We start from the raw sequence: 16,443 nt of genomic DNA, 5'->3' as shown, positions 1-16,443 counted from the left end.
CCGGGGGGGACCGGGGGGGACCGGGGGGGACCGGGGGGGACCGGAGGCGGACACCTCCCCGCCACCCGCCGCCGCCGCGGCGCTCGGACGCCCCCTTGTGTGCACACACCGCGCCGCCTCCCACGGGAGCTGCGCCCGCCCCGGCGGCGGGGCGAGGGGCGGGGCGAGGTGGGAAGAGGCGTGGCCAATCCCCTCTGGCCACGCCCCCTCGCCGCTCAAAGCCCGCCCAAAGGGCTGGGGCCCTGCGCGCCTGCGCACTGGCACGGCGGCGGCCCCGGCCCCTCCGGCTTGCCGTCCTTTCCCGGCATGCCCGGCGGGGGGCGTGTCCGGGGCGGAGCCGCCGTCGGGCTTTGGCGGCGCGATGGCGGCCGCGTCTCCGAGCTCGGACATGTTTGATGAGATTGTGATGGCCGAGGAGAGGTGGGTTTGGTGGGGGGGCCTTGACTGCGGCTCGGGGGACCGTGGGGGGTGGGCGTGGCCGGGGCGGGACTCCTCGCTCGCCGCGAGTTACCGTCGGCCTAGGGCGGAGAGAGGGGAGCCCCGGGCCTGGGCCTGGGCCTCGGTCTGGGCTTGGGCCTCCACAGCCGGCAGTAGGAGCCGAGAGGAAAAAGTGAGGGGTGAAGGGCGGGGTGGTGAGCGTGGTGAAGAGTGGGTAAGGGGTGAGGAGGAAAAAACACGAGTGAAATTCTTCTCTTTTCTTTTGCTGAGCGACCGACCCGCTCGATCTCAGCTCTTCCACCAGGTGCAAACTTGACCAGAAGTTGTGAGCTTGTAGTTAGTGTTATTCTGGTGAAAGTACTGAGATGGATTGCAGAGTGCGTTGTTCTTGGCAAATGGTTATAAACCTCTCTGAAAAGGTTACAGTAGGCATAGAGACATCTTAATTTAAATCAGTGTTGTGTGATATTTGTGAATGTGGATAATTGCTTTTCAGAGATGATACAGTATGGTTTTGTTTCTGTGAGTTGCTTGTGTGCAGGGTGAATCTGATAGGAAATGAAAATAGGTGATAAAAAAATGTACACTTTTGTTTTTACAGGTTTCATGGTGAGGGGTATCAGGAGGGGTATGCTGAAGGCAGTCACATTGGAGTTGTTGAGGGAAGGAGGTATGGATCACTCCATGGTGCCAAGATTGGGTCTGAGGTACTGCAGAATCACAATGTTTTTGTCGTTAGAAAGTTACTGTAGCATAGAAACTGCTAGGCAGAGACTGATATATTGGTAGTCTGATGCCTACTGTGTTACACTGCTTTGTATGTTTACAAAAGGACCCATAAAGTTAGTCTGAAGGTGGTATTTTGGTTTGAATAGTTATATATATGGTTTTATGTTTTCTGAGCTTGTTTTCTATATGGAATTTTGAGTATTTTTTTTTCTGAAAGGAAGGATAAGAAGAAACAAATTCAAACAAGCTTGCTCAGAAAAAAATTATGATGGACTGTACATTTATTTTTGTAACCCAAAATTGTGGTTAAAGGCTCCCCTGTACCATCTCAATTGTGGCTCACTTTCGGGAAAAACATGGAATGTTGAGACACTTTGGATAAAGAACTGTGAAGGGGCAATTCTGGGTGTGTCTGTTTATTTTTTGTTATTTCTAAATACTGGAAGAGTTTGTCCATTGAGGCACAATTATTCTTTGGTAGATGGAGTCAGTTCTATGTATTGCCACACAATGGCAACCCTGAATGAATAAGCTTTTCTGGAAATAAAAGGACCTGGGAGTGGTGGTGAGGCACCTTGACTTGTCTCATACGTCCAGCTCAAAGTTTATCATAATGGAGTGTGTTCAGTGCTGTACAATGTAATTAGAGTATTGTGGGACCTGAACTGGATTTTTTCAGCTTTGATAGGAAGCTGTACTAGAGGATTCAGGGCAGGCCTTATTTCATGTACTGCACCACAAATCTAAATCTAGTCAATCTACTGAAGAAATTTAGGTAATTTGGCAATTTGCCCTTTTGATATTTTCAGGTTTCAGAAAGTTAATCACCTACATACAGAACAGTAGCTATGGCCTTAATCCATTTTGAAGTGAAAAAGGTAAATTTCTGTCTAATTCTGAAAGGATGGTTATTGTAAAATTTTGGTTTGCGTTTGGGTGTGATACAGAGATGTACAGTGATGAAGTATTTTCCCGCTTATGCTACAACTATCTAGTTCCAAGATGAGAATGTTAAACAGTAGCCTCCAAAGCTGGATAGTTTTACACATGATGGTCCTAGACAGACCATAATAGGTAAGTTCTCTAATTATTGAGGAAGCGGAAGAGAACAGTAAGATTGTAGACCGTGAGCCATGTTAAATGGGAGAAAGAGTGATTTGGGTAATCTTAGACTTGTCAGCCCATTTTGTGTCTTGGGCAAAATTATGGTGCTGATCTAATAGTGGCCTTGCTTGACAGAGTTAAAGTAAGATGTTAAAATTAAAAAGTGTCTCTTTCGGGCACGTCCCTCAGTATGTGCTTGGGCTCAAGCAGAAGATTGGCACTGTGCCCCTGTGGTAGAGCAGTGCTAATTTTCCTGAGAAGTTCCCTCATATACCTTGGGTCTCTAAGCAGTTTGAGGAAATGCAGTTTAAATTTCTGTCAGTGAAAAAAATAACTGGAAGTCTCACTTAAAATATGTTTGAGCGCTTAATGGGATGTTAAATCCCAAACCCGTGTTTGGGCCTTAAAAAGAACCTCCACTATGTATTTAAACAAACATAACTAACAGAAGACTGGAACTAACAGACACTGCCACTCTACTCTGAAGGCGTTTGCAGGCCACAGGAGTTTACAAGTCCAACGTGTTTTGTAAGTTTAAGTGGCAGGTGTATGTACATGCACACGTTGGGACCCAAGTGGGATTAGGCTGTAATTTTTGACTCAGTTTCTCAAAGTCAGCTAACTTTTGTTTCAAGTGTCTGTGTTATTTTTCTGATAATGCTAAATCACTTTTGAAAGTGATTCCACTTGGTGCATTGAAGAACTTACCTATATTCCTATTTCATTTGGTGTCCAAACTTATAATGAAAAGTTCTGGCAGCAAGGCTACCTTAGTCATCTCCTTGTGCTTCTTTCTGATTCCATGCTACCCTCTTGAGTTAGGCTGGTAGAATTGTTTGTGTATTAACTCGGGGGGGGGGGGGGGGGGGGAAGTGTGGTTTCCTCTTTGGTAGCTCCCTCTGTCCAGCTGGTACACTTTTTTTGTAGGGCTGTGTGTGGGCTGCTTAAACTGACAGTGCTGCAAAAATAAATACTTACCAAAACATGTTAAATAAGTTGTTTTCTAACTGTCTCCCTACTACCATGCTTTATTAAATCTGAGGGTTCAAAGCACATAAAGTATGTCTGGTTTTTTCAGAATTTCTTTTTATGCTGCATTTTAAATATTTTTGCCTATGCTAAATAGATTCTTACAGGAAGTTTTCTGACTCTTGTAATGTGTAACACAGCCCTCATTTACCTTACTTAATTTACTGAACTTTCCAGTGCAGAAACATGTTTATATCCAGTGATTTGTTTCCTGAAGAATTGGATACAATGTAGTGCTTTATTTCTGTTTGAGTATATATGCTGCATGTATTATTTTTTTTTTTCCCCTCATGACATTCTTATAAATTTGCAGATTGGCAGCTACCTTGGGTTTGCACTGACGTGGCAGTGTCTGCTCCAGAAGTGCATGGATGAGAAGAACAGGTAAGGTATTAAAAAAAAAAAAAAAAAATTACTGTTCCTTTAATACTGTTTCAAATTATGGTGTTCAGTTTTGCCTGAAGAAACACCAAAGCACAGACGACAGGTGAGCAGAGGGGCACTTAGGGTGGTATCATATGCTGGACCATGAGATACTGAAAAGAGGGTAAGGGAATTTGGTTTCTTCAGCCTGCAGAAGAGAAGGCAAGGGAGATACCTAGTTGTACCGTGCAGAATTGCACAATGAAAGGATAATAAGCAACTTTCACAATTTGAAACAAGTTCTGATGGGGCATAAGGAGAAGGTCCTTCCCAATGCACATTAACTAAGTGATGGGAGAAGTTGTCCAGAGAGACTCTAAAAGCTCCATCTTTGTAGATTTTCAAAGTCTGGTTGGAGATGGCCCTGAGCAACCTTATCTAGCTTTGAAGTTAGGCCAGCTTCCACAGAAGGTGGACTAGATGACCTCCAGATGTCCCTTCCTACCTACATTTTTCTATGACTTTCATTCTTCTCTCCATAATTTTTTTCTGTTCAGTTTTGATTAAATTATCTGACATAATTGCCACAATACTGTCAGCTATTTTAATATGTGTTCTGGTGAGCTTTTTTTAATTGCATTTCTTAATTTTGCTCAGTCATCTAATCAATATTTCTGAAGATTCTTGAATATTTGTCAACTTCTGGCAGGTAAGTTAAAAGCAAAACTTTTGTCAGTTGTGCTGCAGCTTAATTTCTGATTATGGCTTAAATATGTATCAAATACACACTCTGAGCTAGGTGGGACAAGTTGAATTGAAGAATGGAGGGCTGGGTTCTGCACTGAATTAGTATAATTTTCATATTGATGGACTGAAAAGACTTCTGTAGTAGGCTCATTGTTTTTTCTGTTTGGGTTTTTTGTAGCAAAAAGATAAAAGCTCTGGATTCATTAATAGGGATGATTCAGAAATTCCCATATGAAGACCCCACCTATGATAAACTGCAAGAAGATCTGGAAAAAATCAGAGGAAAATTTAAACAGGTTTGTAGAATTAAGTTGTTATTTTAGCAGAAAATTGGTATTAATTTTTGAAAATATTTAGTCTCTAAACCTGCTCAAAACCATAGTATTTGTGCAGAGCACTTATTGTTCTCCTTCTGCAATCATAGTAAAAATACCTGAAATGAATTAAGTGAAAATACTTGATAGTTGAAAATTGCCCAACTGATAGCAAATACAAATTAAAAGATAAATATTCTTTAAAAGAAAATTGAAAATATTGTTTGACAATGAATTACAACTGGGACCAGAAGAGAAGTGGAGGAATTGGGAGTTTTGTTGGGCATTCTTCTTGGAAAATAGATGCTTTGAAACACTTTTGTGTATTCTTTTTTAGGTTTGTTCAGTGCTAAATATTCAGTCTGATTTTAGAATTGGTACTGAAAGATCTTTACTAACATTTTGAATATAACAGATGAAGATAAACATGGATGACCAAAGAAGAAACATTAAAAGAACAAATAACTGGAGAACTGTTTATCTACTCTTATTTTAAACAAAATTAAAATAGTGAAGAGGTGCTAAATATTAAAGGAGAAAGGGAAAACCATTGAACTTGCAATAGTACTTCTCATATGTTGTTTAATGTCTATTATCTCTGGGTTTTATTTTGAATCACTGAAACACTAGTGTGTAAACCTGTTAAGTGGAAATATTTGCTTTAATTCCTCACTAGCCTTGAACTGATAGATTAATTCCTCAAAAGGAAAACATATATTTGCAAAGTTTCCTTATTTAAAGGGTGTATGTCATTTAAAAATCTGTGTATGCAGATCATTCAGTTTACACAATGTGTAGATATTGTAGGTGAAGTAAAATATAATCAGTTGCCTGCAGACTTTGCAGTAGGTAGCACTTTTGTGGGTAAAGGATAGAACAACAAATGAAGTAAGAATGTAAAGATTAAGATACCTGCTCATAAAGTAACTGCAGCTCAGAACATGAAATGTTCCACAAGTTCTGCAAGACCGATCCAGTCGGGGGGGTCGAGAACCCTCCTAACACCCCCTCAAAACCCAACCCCAAAAAGCGAGCAACTGAAGTGATCAGTAAGAGAAACATGACTACCAGAAGAGTTGTGATACTGATTTACTGTATTTACTAGTACCTTTTATCAAGGAATAGCTTTTTATTTTTCAATCTTGAAAATGTACTCTTTTGTCTCATTCCAAAAAATGGATGCTATCAGTAAATCTATTTAACTATGTTAGTTTAAGAGAAATACATCAATTATTTTACCTGAAAGATATTTTGGGTTGGGCTGCTGGATGTCTTGGCATATACCATTTGCAATACAGGTATAAAATGAATTCTGGAAGACCTTTCATCAGTTGTAACGTATGTGTGTCTGGCTAAGTCTGCATGGCATAGTGTAGCTTCATAAAGACAGATTTGACTTACATGGGTATCAGAAGCTGTGTGCAGGGTAAAGTGTCTGGGGTGAAGGATGTGTTTGGATATGGCCGTATCCTCAAACAACACTACTTTATGCCATCCAGACCTCTGTTCCGTTGTACAGTTTTTTTACTATACAAGAAAATAAGCAACTTGAATTTTTAAAAGTACAGTCTGTATTCACACCTGGGATATGAAGGACATGCATTCTGCTAAAATTTTTGGATTTTGACCTCTGAAGATAACAAAACAGTTTTGCTAACTGTATGGAGGGAGTTGTATGTGTATGTATCAGTTTCTTTCAAAATAATTTACTTTTTGTCTGTTCTGACTATGCAAGTATGCCAACATCAGAGGCTTTTCTTAATAACTGGTTGCTGGTGTACTTTTTGTTTGTTTGTTTTACATGTGTAAGTCATCAAACAGCTTTGATACACATAGTTGAGTTTTAGGGCCATCTAGTGGAGGAGGTTGTTGTGTAAGAAATTGTAGGAGTTCACAAATATTTATATAGATAGAAGTTGTTAAAATAGAGAGTACAAAATATATGTACACATGATACAGCTCTTCTGATTACATGGTGCATTTGTTTGAAATAAAGTAACATTGAGGTAGGACTCATTTGTAGCTTGTTCCTCATTTGAGACCTTGCAAGAGATGCGACAGCGTTGATGGTCTCTTCATTTAGGTCAGTCTGGTACTGTTGACTTTTAATTGTTATGCAGCTAAACCACTGGGAATCAGAACAAGCACCAAACTGCAAGTATGTTAAAACAGAAGCAAAATAAAATAGCATACCTTGTTATCTCAGTAAATAGATAGACACAAACCAGAAAGATTGCATACTAGAGAAAAGAGAGCTAATTGGGTTTCATAATCACTTCAGAGAAATCCAAATTTGAAAAAGTTGTCTCTGCATCCACAAAACAGTTTGTTTGTGCAAATTATTTTACCTGTTCACTTCAGATTAATAAAAAGTACTAGATACTCATCTGTGATTAACTTTGACTCAAAATATTTTTTGTTGAAATCCATGAATCATGCTTTAAATAAACTTCTCTTGGATCTTGGTCTAAAGAAGTCAGTTTTGTTCTTCTGAATGATAGTACAAAGAGAAGTAAACACTGGATGTCCAAGTATTGATGTCTTAGAATGCAGCCTTTTTTGGAATCTTTGTACATGGTTTACAAAAATGTATGTAAAAGCAAGGGAAAGCATATGAGAGCTCAAAGTATTTGTGAAGCATTTGATCAATAGACATGTGTGATAAAGTTATATGCAAAGTGGTACTCTAGAGATTGCATCAAAAAATTATTTTTGCTTGACTGAGAAAGGATCTTTGCAGGTCAAGTGATTGATGACTTATTTTGAAAATTGGTTTGGTGGGTAATTTTCTTGTATTGCTTTAATTTTATTTATAACAAACTAATATTATTTGAATAAATTATTATGGAAGTATATGTATATACATATATTTAACTATAAAGATTGTAGCAACCAGGACTTCAAGCTGGGATATGCCAGGTTTAGGGTTGCCTATTAGGTCTTTAATTTAGCTCCGTATGTGTGTACACACTGATAGAGTTTCTTATTGCATGAGTCTGTATTTTTCTGAATATCTTGTGTTTCATGTCTTGTATGGGCCTGCTGGTGTTTATTAAATGAGGTATGGTTAAAAATTCTGTTGGATATGTAGTTGCATACTTTCGGTGCCAATTTTAAACTATTTTCTGCAACAGAGTTGTGGGTTTTTCTGTGATGTTCAGGGCTGTAACAGTGGAGTCTTCACAGCATGCTATAGGTGTATTTTTATTCATTATTTATAGCCCAGGTTGCATCAAGGATATTTTTTATTTGCCTTAACTAATGCGAGGTGTCTAAGGTGACTCGTTCCAAATTTTGTGGTTTGAGTGCTTAAATACTTCAGAATGTGCTTCTCGCCAGCATCAAGAGTGACTGAGTACCTAGCTTTTCTGCATCTTTGTATTTTTGTCTGTGTTTCTCAGATCAGTCACCTAGAAAATCAGGAACATTATAGTTAGCAAACACCTGTGAAAGGTGTGTGCTTAAGCCAGCTAGAATGTTACTGGGCAAAAACCAAAATCTATTTGAATTTCTAAAATCGGGATTCAGTTTTGTGAAATATAAGCATATGGTTTCTTTACTTTTGACACCTTTCCTGTTACATTAACATCCTCCTGAAATCTGTAACAAATGAAAACAAATTCTTATAAATGTCTTCATTAGTTTCACACCCTGTTTACTCATCCTGTCTTGAATGGTCAGGACTGGTGGAAGCAAGTGTAATTAAAGACCCTATCAAGATCTGTGCACAGAGGACCTGAATAAAGTTTTGAGGACCAGGGTTGCTCGGGCATTTCCTGGTTTGAATGCTTGACTGTGCAACTTAAATATTGCTTTAAAGCCTGGATAGAAAAGATACAGAAAAAGAAATGCAATCTTGTAGATTATAATACTGGTTATTAATAAAGTAGGGCATAGAGATTGTGACTTTGTGCTATATCTTCAAACAGGTTTGATTTGGTTTTTTTCAGAAATACTTGATCTGTTAAGAAAATTTCTGGAAAATTTCTTAATGGAAAATTTCTGCTAAGATTATTTTAAGTTGCTAAGACTTAAAAATATATCACTATTTATCAAATCTAGTGCTCAGTAGTTAGGGAGGAATGTTTGAAACATTTAACTTACAAATTTCTGACTTGCCTGGGCTTCGTTCTGGCTTGTTTTGTTTCTTCATGATCATCTCTCAGCTGAAGCTGTGGAATACAGAACTTTATTAAAAGGTGGATACGAAGCTAATTACTGCTAGTGTACTGAAGTCTTTTCAGTCCAGAACTTGTAACTCTTCTTTCTATGATATGTGATGAGTACACAGAGTTTTGAGGCATCAGCAGAGAAGGGTGAGCTCTGGACTGCGGTGAATTTGTTCTCTGCAGAATTCATGCTGACTCAATGCTGTCTTATAGCCATGGGATCAGCAGCTGCTCATACCAAATCAGCCCTCACTAGAACATGTAAATCTGACTTTGTAGATTATCTGTGTCATTGTACTACATCAGTACAGTTAAAAAAAAAAAAAACAAAAACAAAAAAACATGGATAGAGTTTGTTAAAGCTTCCTAGTAAAATTCATGAATAAAGCACTTGTTATATCTTCATTAAGCAGCAAACTTTCTTTCCATTTGTTGTGAACTGTAATGTGAAGGGGATCAATTTCTGCTTTGAATGAGCATCTGTAATTCAACAGAAATGGGTGAAATCAGAAAAATTCTGGATATGCAATTGTTCACTTAAAAATCAACCCTGTAGGAGAAGTTTGGCTCATTCAAATCCTGTTGTTTTTCTGAAACAGTGTTATGATGATTTACATGTGGATGTGTAAGGAAAGTCTGGCTTCCCAGTTTGGCATGCTTTATTTGCTTATGTGACTTTTTGATCTGATTGCATTGAGGTATGAAATACATAAGCAATAGTGTGTTCTAATGTGCACATAGCACCTGGGCAAACTCATGTTGCTAGCTTTGTGGCTCTACAGCAGTTAGAGGAAGAAAAATAAAGACTGGTTTAAACACTGTTTTCATAGGATTATTTTTGATGAGTAAAGTACACATTTTTCTTTAGGATTTCTAGAAAGGTAGTACATTTTTATTATTTTTAAATAGGTTACGTTGAGACAAAATTAGGAGCTCCAAAGTTTATGTAGGTTTTATGAAGAGGTGCAAGAGTTTGAGCCCTCTGATGTATTTATGAATGCTTATTTACACTTTGGCAGAAAATACAGCTTCCCATATTGGAACAAAGGGAGATCATCTGTCAGATGTCTGCCTGCTCCCTAATACTCCACGGTGCTTTAAAGTAAGAACTGGTAGCCTTTTAAGATACATGACTTAGTCCACAGAAAGAGATCTGAATTTTCAAGGTTGTAAATGCACAAATCCTGTTCTATTGACATCTTTTTGTTCAGTATGCATCTACATCCCTTTTTGAATGTAAAGTTTTAATGCCTATCTCTGCATTAAGGTATTACAAGAAAAGAACATTAAAAATAAAATCTTTTCTTTATAAAAATCATGCAACTACAGGCCTGGATCTAATATTTATTTACTCACAAGCTGCCAAAGCTGTATATTTTATTAGATACAGCCTTCTGTTTCAAGATCTGATTTAATAATACTAGATTCTTTTCTAGTTTCTTTCTCAAATAAAAGTGGGTGCCTTCTCCTTGGGTGGCTTGTTTGAACATTTGTGGTGGTTTGTTTTTTTGTTTTTTGGGGTTTTTTTTATAATGTCCTGTAATTGCTCGGCAGTGTTGCATGCTTGAAAGGGAGTGCTGATATTAACGAATGTAATTTTCTGGAGGTAAAGGTGTGGGCAAGCAAGATGAGGATAAGACTCACTGTCAGGGTAATTGCTTTCTGTAAACAATTTTGCAATGATAGCAGCATGAAGCACTACACATTTTGGCAAACTGCTGGTGTTGGTGTGCTTAATTTTAAGAATATAGTTTGAAATCTGATGGAAGATTAGAATTATCTGTAGTCTTTCTGGATTAGAACTTTTATTTTTGATGGGAGTTTATTCAGGGCATCCCAGAGAAGGTTATAACAAAGCTGGATAGGGCAGATAGAGCAGTGTACATGTGATACTAGATCTCATCCTGACCTTTGTAAATAGAAGGGCTTTGCTTTGAGGCAAAAGGCTTAATATTTCTATTAATGTTTTAATTCTTTATATTCTTGGTGCTACTCAGTACGAATGTTAGTGGCTTTTGAATACTGCCCTTTGCAACTTCTTATGACAATGGGTTCTGGTCTACTTACAGCCTAAAACTTCAGCTTTCATACTTTGACAAGTAACCATGAAGATTCTCATTTTACAGTCTGCCAGAGTTGTTTTTTTAATGGATAAAGTTGTGACAGTACACATTACCACAGAAATGTATATATCACCGGAGAAAAAGGGGATTTGGGAGGTGTGAAATGAGTTCTGCAGCAAGTTTCCAGTTGCAAGTTTTGGTGTCTAGGATTCATGTCTAAAGGCCAACTGGAGCAATCTGATACTGAAGTGCTTCAGTGTGTCCCAGTGTTTGGAACTGCAGAACCAGCTCAGCATCTATTGACATGAAAAATAATGATAAAAAGCTTTGTGCGCTATTTTGAAAGCAGTCTAAGCATATAACTCCGTGCACAGACTTGAAAATAATGGTTTCCTTAGCAGAGACAAGAAGATAACTTGGAGCTCTTGATTCTTTGTCTAGACAACACTGCAATGGGATGATATCTGGGCTAAAATTAAAGCCAACCTAATGCAGCAGAAAGAGTATCCCTACGTTAGAACAAAGCTCTGATCTAACCGATGTACAATGCTGTTGAATATCCAAATAAGCTTGGTTTTAACACTGCTTATACAGTCAGTTCATTTGTAGCTAACTTGAGTATCTCTTTGTCATCACACTGAATATTCCTACCTTAATCACTGGAGTGTTTATTTCCTAAGTGTAATAATCACGTTCTTGCAGCATTTTTATCCTAAGATTCTCTAAGGACTTTGCAAGTCCTGAACATACATATAGCCCTACCAAATTATGTAATACTATGTGGAAGGAAACGTGATCACTAAGCTTATCTGAAACAAAGCCAATATAGGAGACTTCGGAAATCTTTATTAAGTTAAAGTAGTACCTGTTTATTCTCATTAAATATATGACAGGTAAAAAAAATCAGCCACAGTAACTGCCAGTTAATTCTGAAGTGGATTGCTATACGATGTTTTTAATTGTTCTGTCATATTTCATATACATGTGTAATTGACCAATGACAGTGTTCCGTGTATCTGCTTTTGGCATGTCAAAATTGCCTACAGAAGATTTCTGAATCGATACAAGAAATAGTTTATAGCTTTTGTCTCGAAAAATTAGAAAGCTTGATTGTAATTGTGCAGAATTTGTATGGATGGTACCTGAAATAGTGACGTACTGACCAAAAACTCAACTGATATTTGTTTATAATAAAATTACGGAGTTTATTTTGGAAAATTTTTTAGGCAGAAAGATTTATTATTCAGTCTCTGTATCCTGATTCTGCACTAGACAGAATCAACATCAGTATTTGTCGCTGTCCTTCATTTTATTTTTATTGTTTAGCAGCATATTTTGCTGCTTTATCGCAGTTTTTAACCTTCAGCATCTTCAGGATTCTGGAGAATAATCAATACTGCATGGAATCTTTCTTGATAGTAGGAACTGTGAGTCAGCAACCCTTTAATTTTTTTAGTTGCAGCTATTGTTCCAGCAGCAAGCTTTACTGCTATTGTCCACTGTTTGTCCAGCTCACGTTTACTGGACTGTGGGAACGGATTAGGGTTTCATGGCTTTTTTTTCCTTCTTGCATAAACTCTTGATCAAAGACATTCCTTGGATGACAAAACACTGTATACTGTGTCACACAGTCCTGACCAGACTGCACGAACAGTAGTTTAAAAACACATGCCTACATTGTTCTCTAAACTGGCTTTTTTTTTTTTTGCAATGTATGTGCAGACATTGAATTTTTGAGACCTCATTTACCTCCTTTAAAAAACACATACAGAAGTTATTGTTAATAAGGTCTTGACAGTTTCTGAACTACAATTAAAAAACAAATTACTATTTGAAACTAAGAATTGATATAATAGTATGTTACTTTTAAGCAGAGCTAGAGGTTATGTCTGCAGTGTATTTCCTTCTTGAGGAGACCTTGCTCGTGGGGCAGTTAAAGTGCACTGTAAACCTAAAGCCACATGGACTTATGGCATCATGTTATGCATCATATCCAGAACACCTGAGTAAGACAGAGAATGATTTGAGCACAATTTGGGAATTCATAACCCTGCTTCACCACAGGAACATTGTTAGAACCACATATTGAGAATCTGGCTCGTTATAATTGTATGTCTTGCTCTTCTTTTAAGTTCTCTTATGCAGTAAGATGAGGACAAACCTCAGAAAGATCCAGTACCATCATTATTTCTCAAACTAATGAGAAAGAAACAAACTGGTGTTAGAGAAAAATGTGGACTTTTTCAAGGAGCTTCGACTTGTGATTTGCATGGAAGATGGGGAAAGAGATCCCTGAAGGCACCTTAAGCAGCTTTACAGACGGATTTACAAACATGGAGGGCTGTATTTAGGTGATTGGAAAGTTGTTTGAGGATGAGAGAACCACAAACGTGAGGCTTTGCATGTACTTGTGTGAGTCTACAGCACTGTTGAGCACTACCATGCAGAAGTGAAGGCAGATGAACTCTTTCACTTATATTGGAAAGAGATTGTCCGTAAGGGAGGAGCCTTTCTGATCCTTTGCAGTCCAAGGGTCTCTATGAAAAGAGAAATCTAGATTAATATGTGGCTGGTAGGCCTATTGTCTAAAAGGAACGAAGTGGTCATAGTGAATAACTAAAAGAGTTACAAAAATACTGAGTCAAAAACATGAAATAAATGTATTGTGTTTATAAGAAATAATGTTTACTTTTGAGTAGATAATTGCTGATGCCTTCTAGAAATCTTGGGAAGATGATATATCTGTGCCTATAAAAAGACTATAGCTGTATTGAACAATATATATTTGTTGAAGATTTGGTCTTCATACTTAAAAGTAGCCAGCAACCAGATGTAGAGAACTATGGCCTGCAGGTGTTTAAGAAGCAAAAAAGCTTTCAAAAACCCTCTATTCAAATAATCTATAGTGATAAAATCTAATAAAAGGAGAAATAAAACCTCAAAAAGCTCAATTGTCCGTTTCAGATGGTTTGCCATCAGAGTGGTGACTTAGGACACCAGGTCACTTGTTCAGTGCTGGCTCAGGTGAGTTGTCGTAATGCTCTAGTGGTGGTTTAGTGGTTATTAAATGATTTGCCCATCTCAGCCCAGCTCCTTGAAGACTGGTGCTAATGTCAGAAATAACATCCTTCTGGTGGATAATGTGTTAGCTGTCATAGGAGACCAAGCATTTATTGGAATATAGCTTGCAGATGGATTAAGACAAATGTCACAGGGCCGTCAGGTGGGATGGATGAAATAACAAAACCACCCAACTCAGCAACATATAATCTAAAACTTACTTGTTTAGCAGGTTGGGAATAGTGAGTGGATAGCAATTTCCACTCTGTTATGCACATGCTACGTGCACAGATCAAAGGCCTAGACCTTTAGCACGTGGACCCAGGAGAACTCCTGCTCCAATCAGTCGACACGTCAGGTCCTGGCTTGGAGCTTGGCCTGTGCACGGAGCGATTCCTCCTTTGGTTCAGATCTCTTGATGATATTAGATAATCTGTACCTGGAGCTCTCTCCAACCCCCAGGGGTTACCCTCTAAACCAGGTACTGCTTTATATATTTGCCAGCACAAGCACTCCTAGGCCATTCTGTCTGATTTTTTTTTTTTTCCATGTCTAAGGCCAGTTACTGGTGGGGAGGAAGTTCTTACTGCTCTCTGGTCACCCACCCCAAATGTGTTACCAAGTGTGAATTTAGCAGCAGTTGCCTAATGAAGTTCTTATTTTGCTTCTTTGTTTTCCAGTTCATGCCAGATTAGTCAGAGCTGAGCAGATATAGTCAAGGTCTCATTTGGCTGGGCAGTCTTTGGCTTTCAGATAGGCTTCACTCCTTGACAGACACGTTAGCAGGGAAGATTGTACTGTGACTGTCCATTAGCATATCATTGTAATATAATGGGAAAACAATTTTCTACTGCAATCTTCATGTCAATGGACAGACTGGTATTCTTGTTTTGAGATGGATTGCTATGTAGGGCTTTTTTTCATCTGAAATTTCGTCAAGGATGTTTTTATAAATAACATAAACCATAATTAAAATTGAGAGATGAAATCCACACAGATGGATTATTTTTTCCCTTCTGTATAAGAGGGAAGACCTCTAGCAGCCGCCAAACACAGCCTCTACTGTCCAGAGAGGCAACTTGAGACAAGTAAAAAGCTGTTGTTGTATTGGTCTGTGTATGGTAGTGACTGCTCCTTAAGCTTGGGGCTATTCTGTGAAGGAATTGATGCTCTGAAGGCCACATTAAAAACAGCTTCAGGAGTTCAGTAGAGGTGGTGGTGTGTACTCCAGGAGCAGATCTGTTGCCAGCACCCTGTGGGTGGTGCTCCTGCATCAGCAGGGCACACACAGAGCGAAGGCACCTGTGTGCCTTATTCCCAGAGTACAGAGTCTTTCTGCCAGTTCCCTCTTCAGGTAAAAGCCCTCAGGAAAACGATGGCTGCAAATACTTAGTGACCTCCCTGAAACAGGAGACTTCTCTATACCTAGTCTTCACATAGGCAAAAAGTAGGACAGATCTAAGTAGCGTTCTGCAGATGCTAATAAGATCATCAATAAATTATTTCCGTTTTCCCTCTTAAATGTCTATTGCATTAAAGAAACAAAAGGGTAACTTCTGCCTTGATCATAAATTTCTACTCCCTGACTCTAAAGAACAAAATCAGAAGTCTGGCAAGCTTCACATTTCACATTTTCAGTGTAATGCAGTTGATTAATTTGCAATCCCTTTTTCATCATTTGATTGGAATATTGTGTGGAACTTGGTCAAAAGCCAGATGGGAATCTATGTTTGCCATGCCAATGCAATTGCTATTATCAATTATATTTGTAGGATCGTAAAAATACCATGTTTGTCTGAGGAGATACATTTCCCATAAAATGATGCTGTCAGGAATTCATTAAAATGCCATCATTTATAGCTTTACTGCCTTTGTCCTGTTGTAGCTTTTCAATGACGTTGCCAGGAATCTTTATTAGGGTATCTAGCCCACATGCCTGGGTCATTCTTATGACTCCTTTGAAATAATAGTTCCAAGCTTCACTTTCTCCTTTATCTTCTGGATTTTTCTGTCACTTAAAATGCCAGATACACTTGAATGTAAGTGGATTCTGAGTTTTTACATTTAACAGATCTTGTTTAATCTTTAATAAAGAGTATGTGAATTTAAGTGTTCATAAAAGGTCCAAGCTTGTCAATCCGTCTGAATTCAGCAGTGGAACTGAGCAGATTTTCTGAAGGTTTTTCCGTGTACATGTCTCAATCTGATGTAAGAAAATACAGTATTTTTTCCTTTAAGCTACAGCATAGCTTAGCTGAACATGCATATTTTTTACAGCCTATAGTAAATTGTTTTTCTTGCTACATTCTTGTCTTTCTGCCCTTTGCAATGTGAGTAACACTGGCATAGTTTGCCCAACATTCAAATTTAGTAGTCTGCATTTAGAGATGACGTTTGAGAGAAGGAAAATATAAATAACATAGCTGA

At 38.3% G+C, this 16,443-nt stretch overlaps 1 protein-coding gene across 1 annotated transcript; it reads left to right on the top strand.

The window, feature by feature from the left end:
- The first annotated feature begins 321 nt into the window (after positions 1-321).
- On the top strand, positions 322-7,189 carry LTO1 (LTO1 maturation factor of ABCE1). Its single transcript, XM_074918575.1, has 5 exons — positions 322-420; positions 1,040-1,145; positions 3,614-3,684; positions 4,589-4,706; positions 5,062-7,189. Exons 1-5 carry the CDS (start codon positions 362-364, stop codon positions 5,128-5,130), a joined length of 423 nt encoding a protein of 140 aa, XP_074774676.1. The 5' UTR covers positions 322-361; the 3' UTR covers positions 5,131-7,189.
- Positions 7,190-16,443: the final 9,254 nt, after the last annotated feature.

This window comes from Athene noctua, chromosome 14, assembly GCF_965140245.1.
Source record: "Athene noctua chromosome 14, bAthNoc1.hap1.1, whole genome shotgun sequence".
Lineage (NCBI taxonomy): Eukaryota > Metazoa > Chordata > Aves > Strigiformes > Strigidae > Athene > Athene noctua.
This window is presented reverse-complemented; position numbering and strand designations above follow the sequence as displayed.

Excerpts from the sequence above, each read along its gene's own strand:
- LTO1 (XM_074918575.1), top strand. The coding sequence starts at position 362 with ATGGCGGCCGCGTCTCCGAGCTCGGACATGTTTGATGAGATTGTGATG. Across the intron at positions 1,146-3,613 it reads GTGCCAAGATTGGGTCTGAG|ATTGGCAGCTACCTTGGGTT; the intron begins GTACTGCAGAAT and ends ATAAATTTGCAG. Across the intron at positions 3,685-4,588 it reads TGCATGGATGAGAAGAACAG|CAAAAAGATAAAAGCTCTGG; the intron begins GTAAGGTATTAA and ends GGTTTTTTGTAG.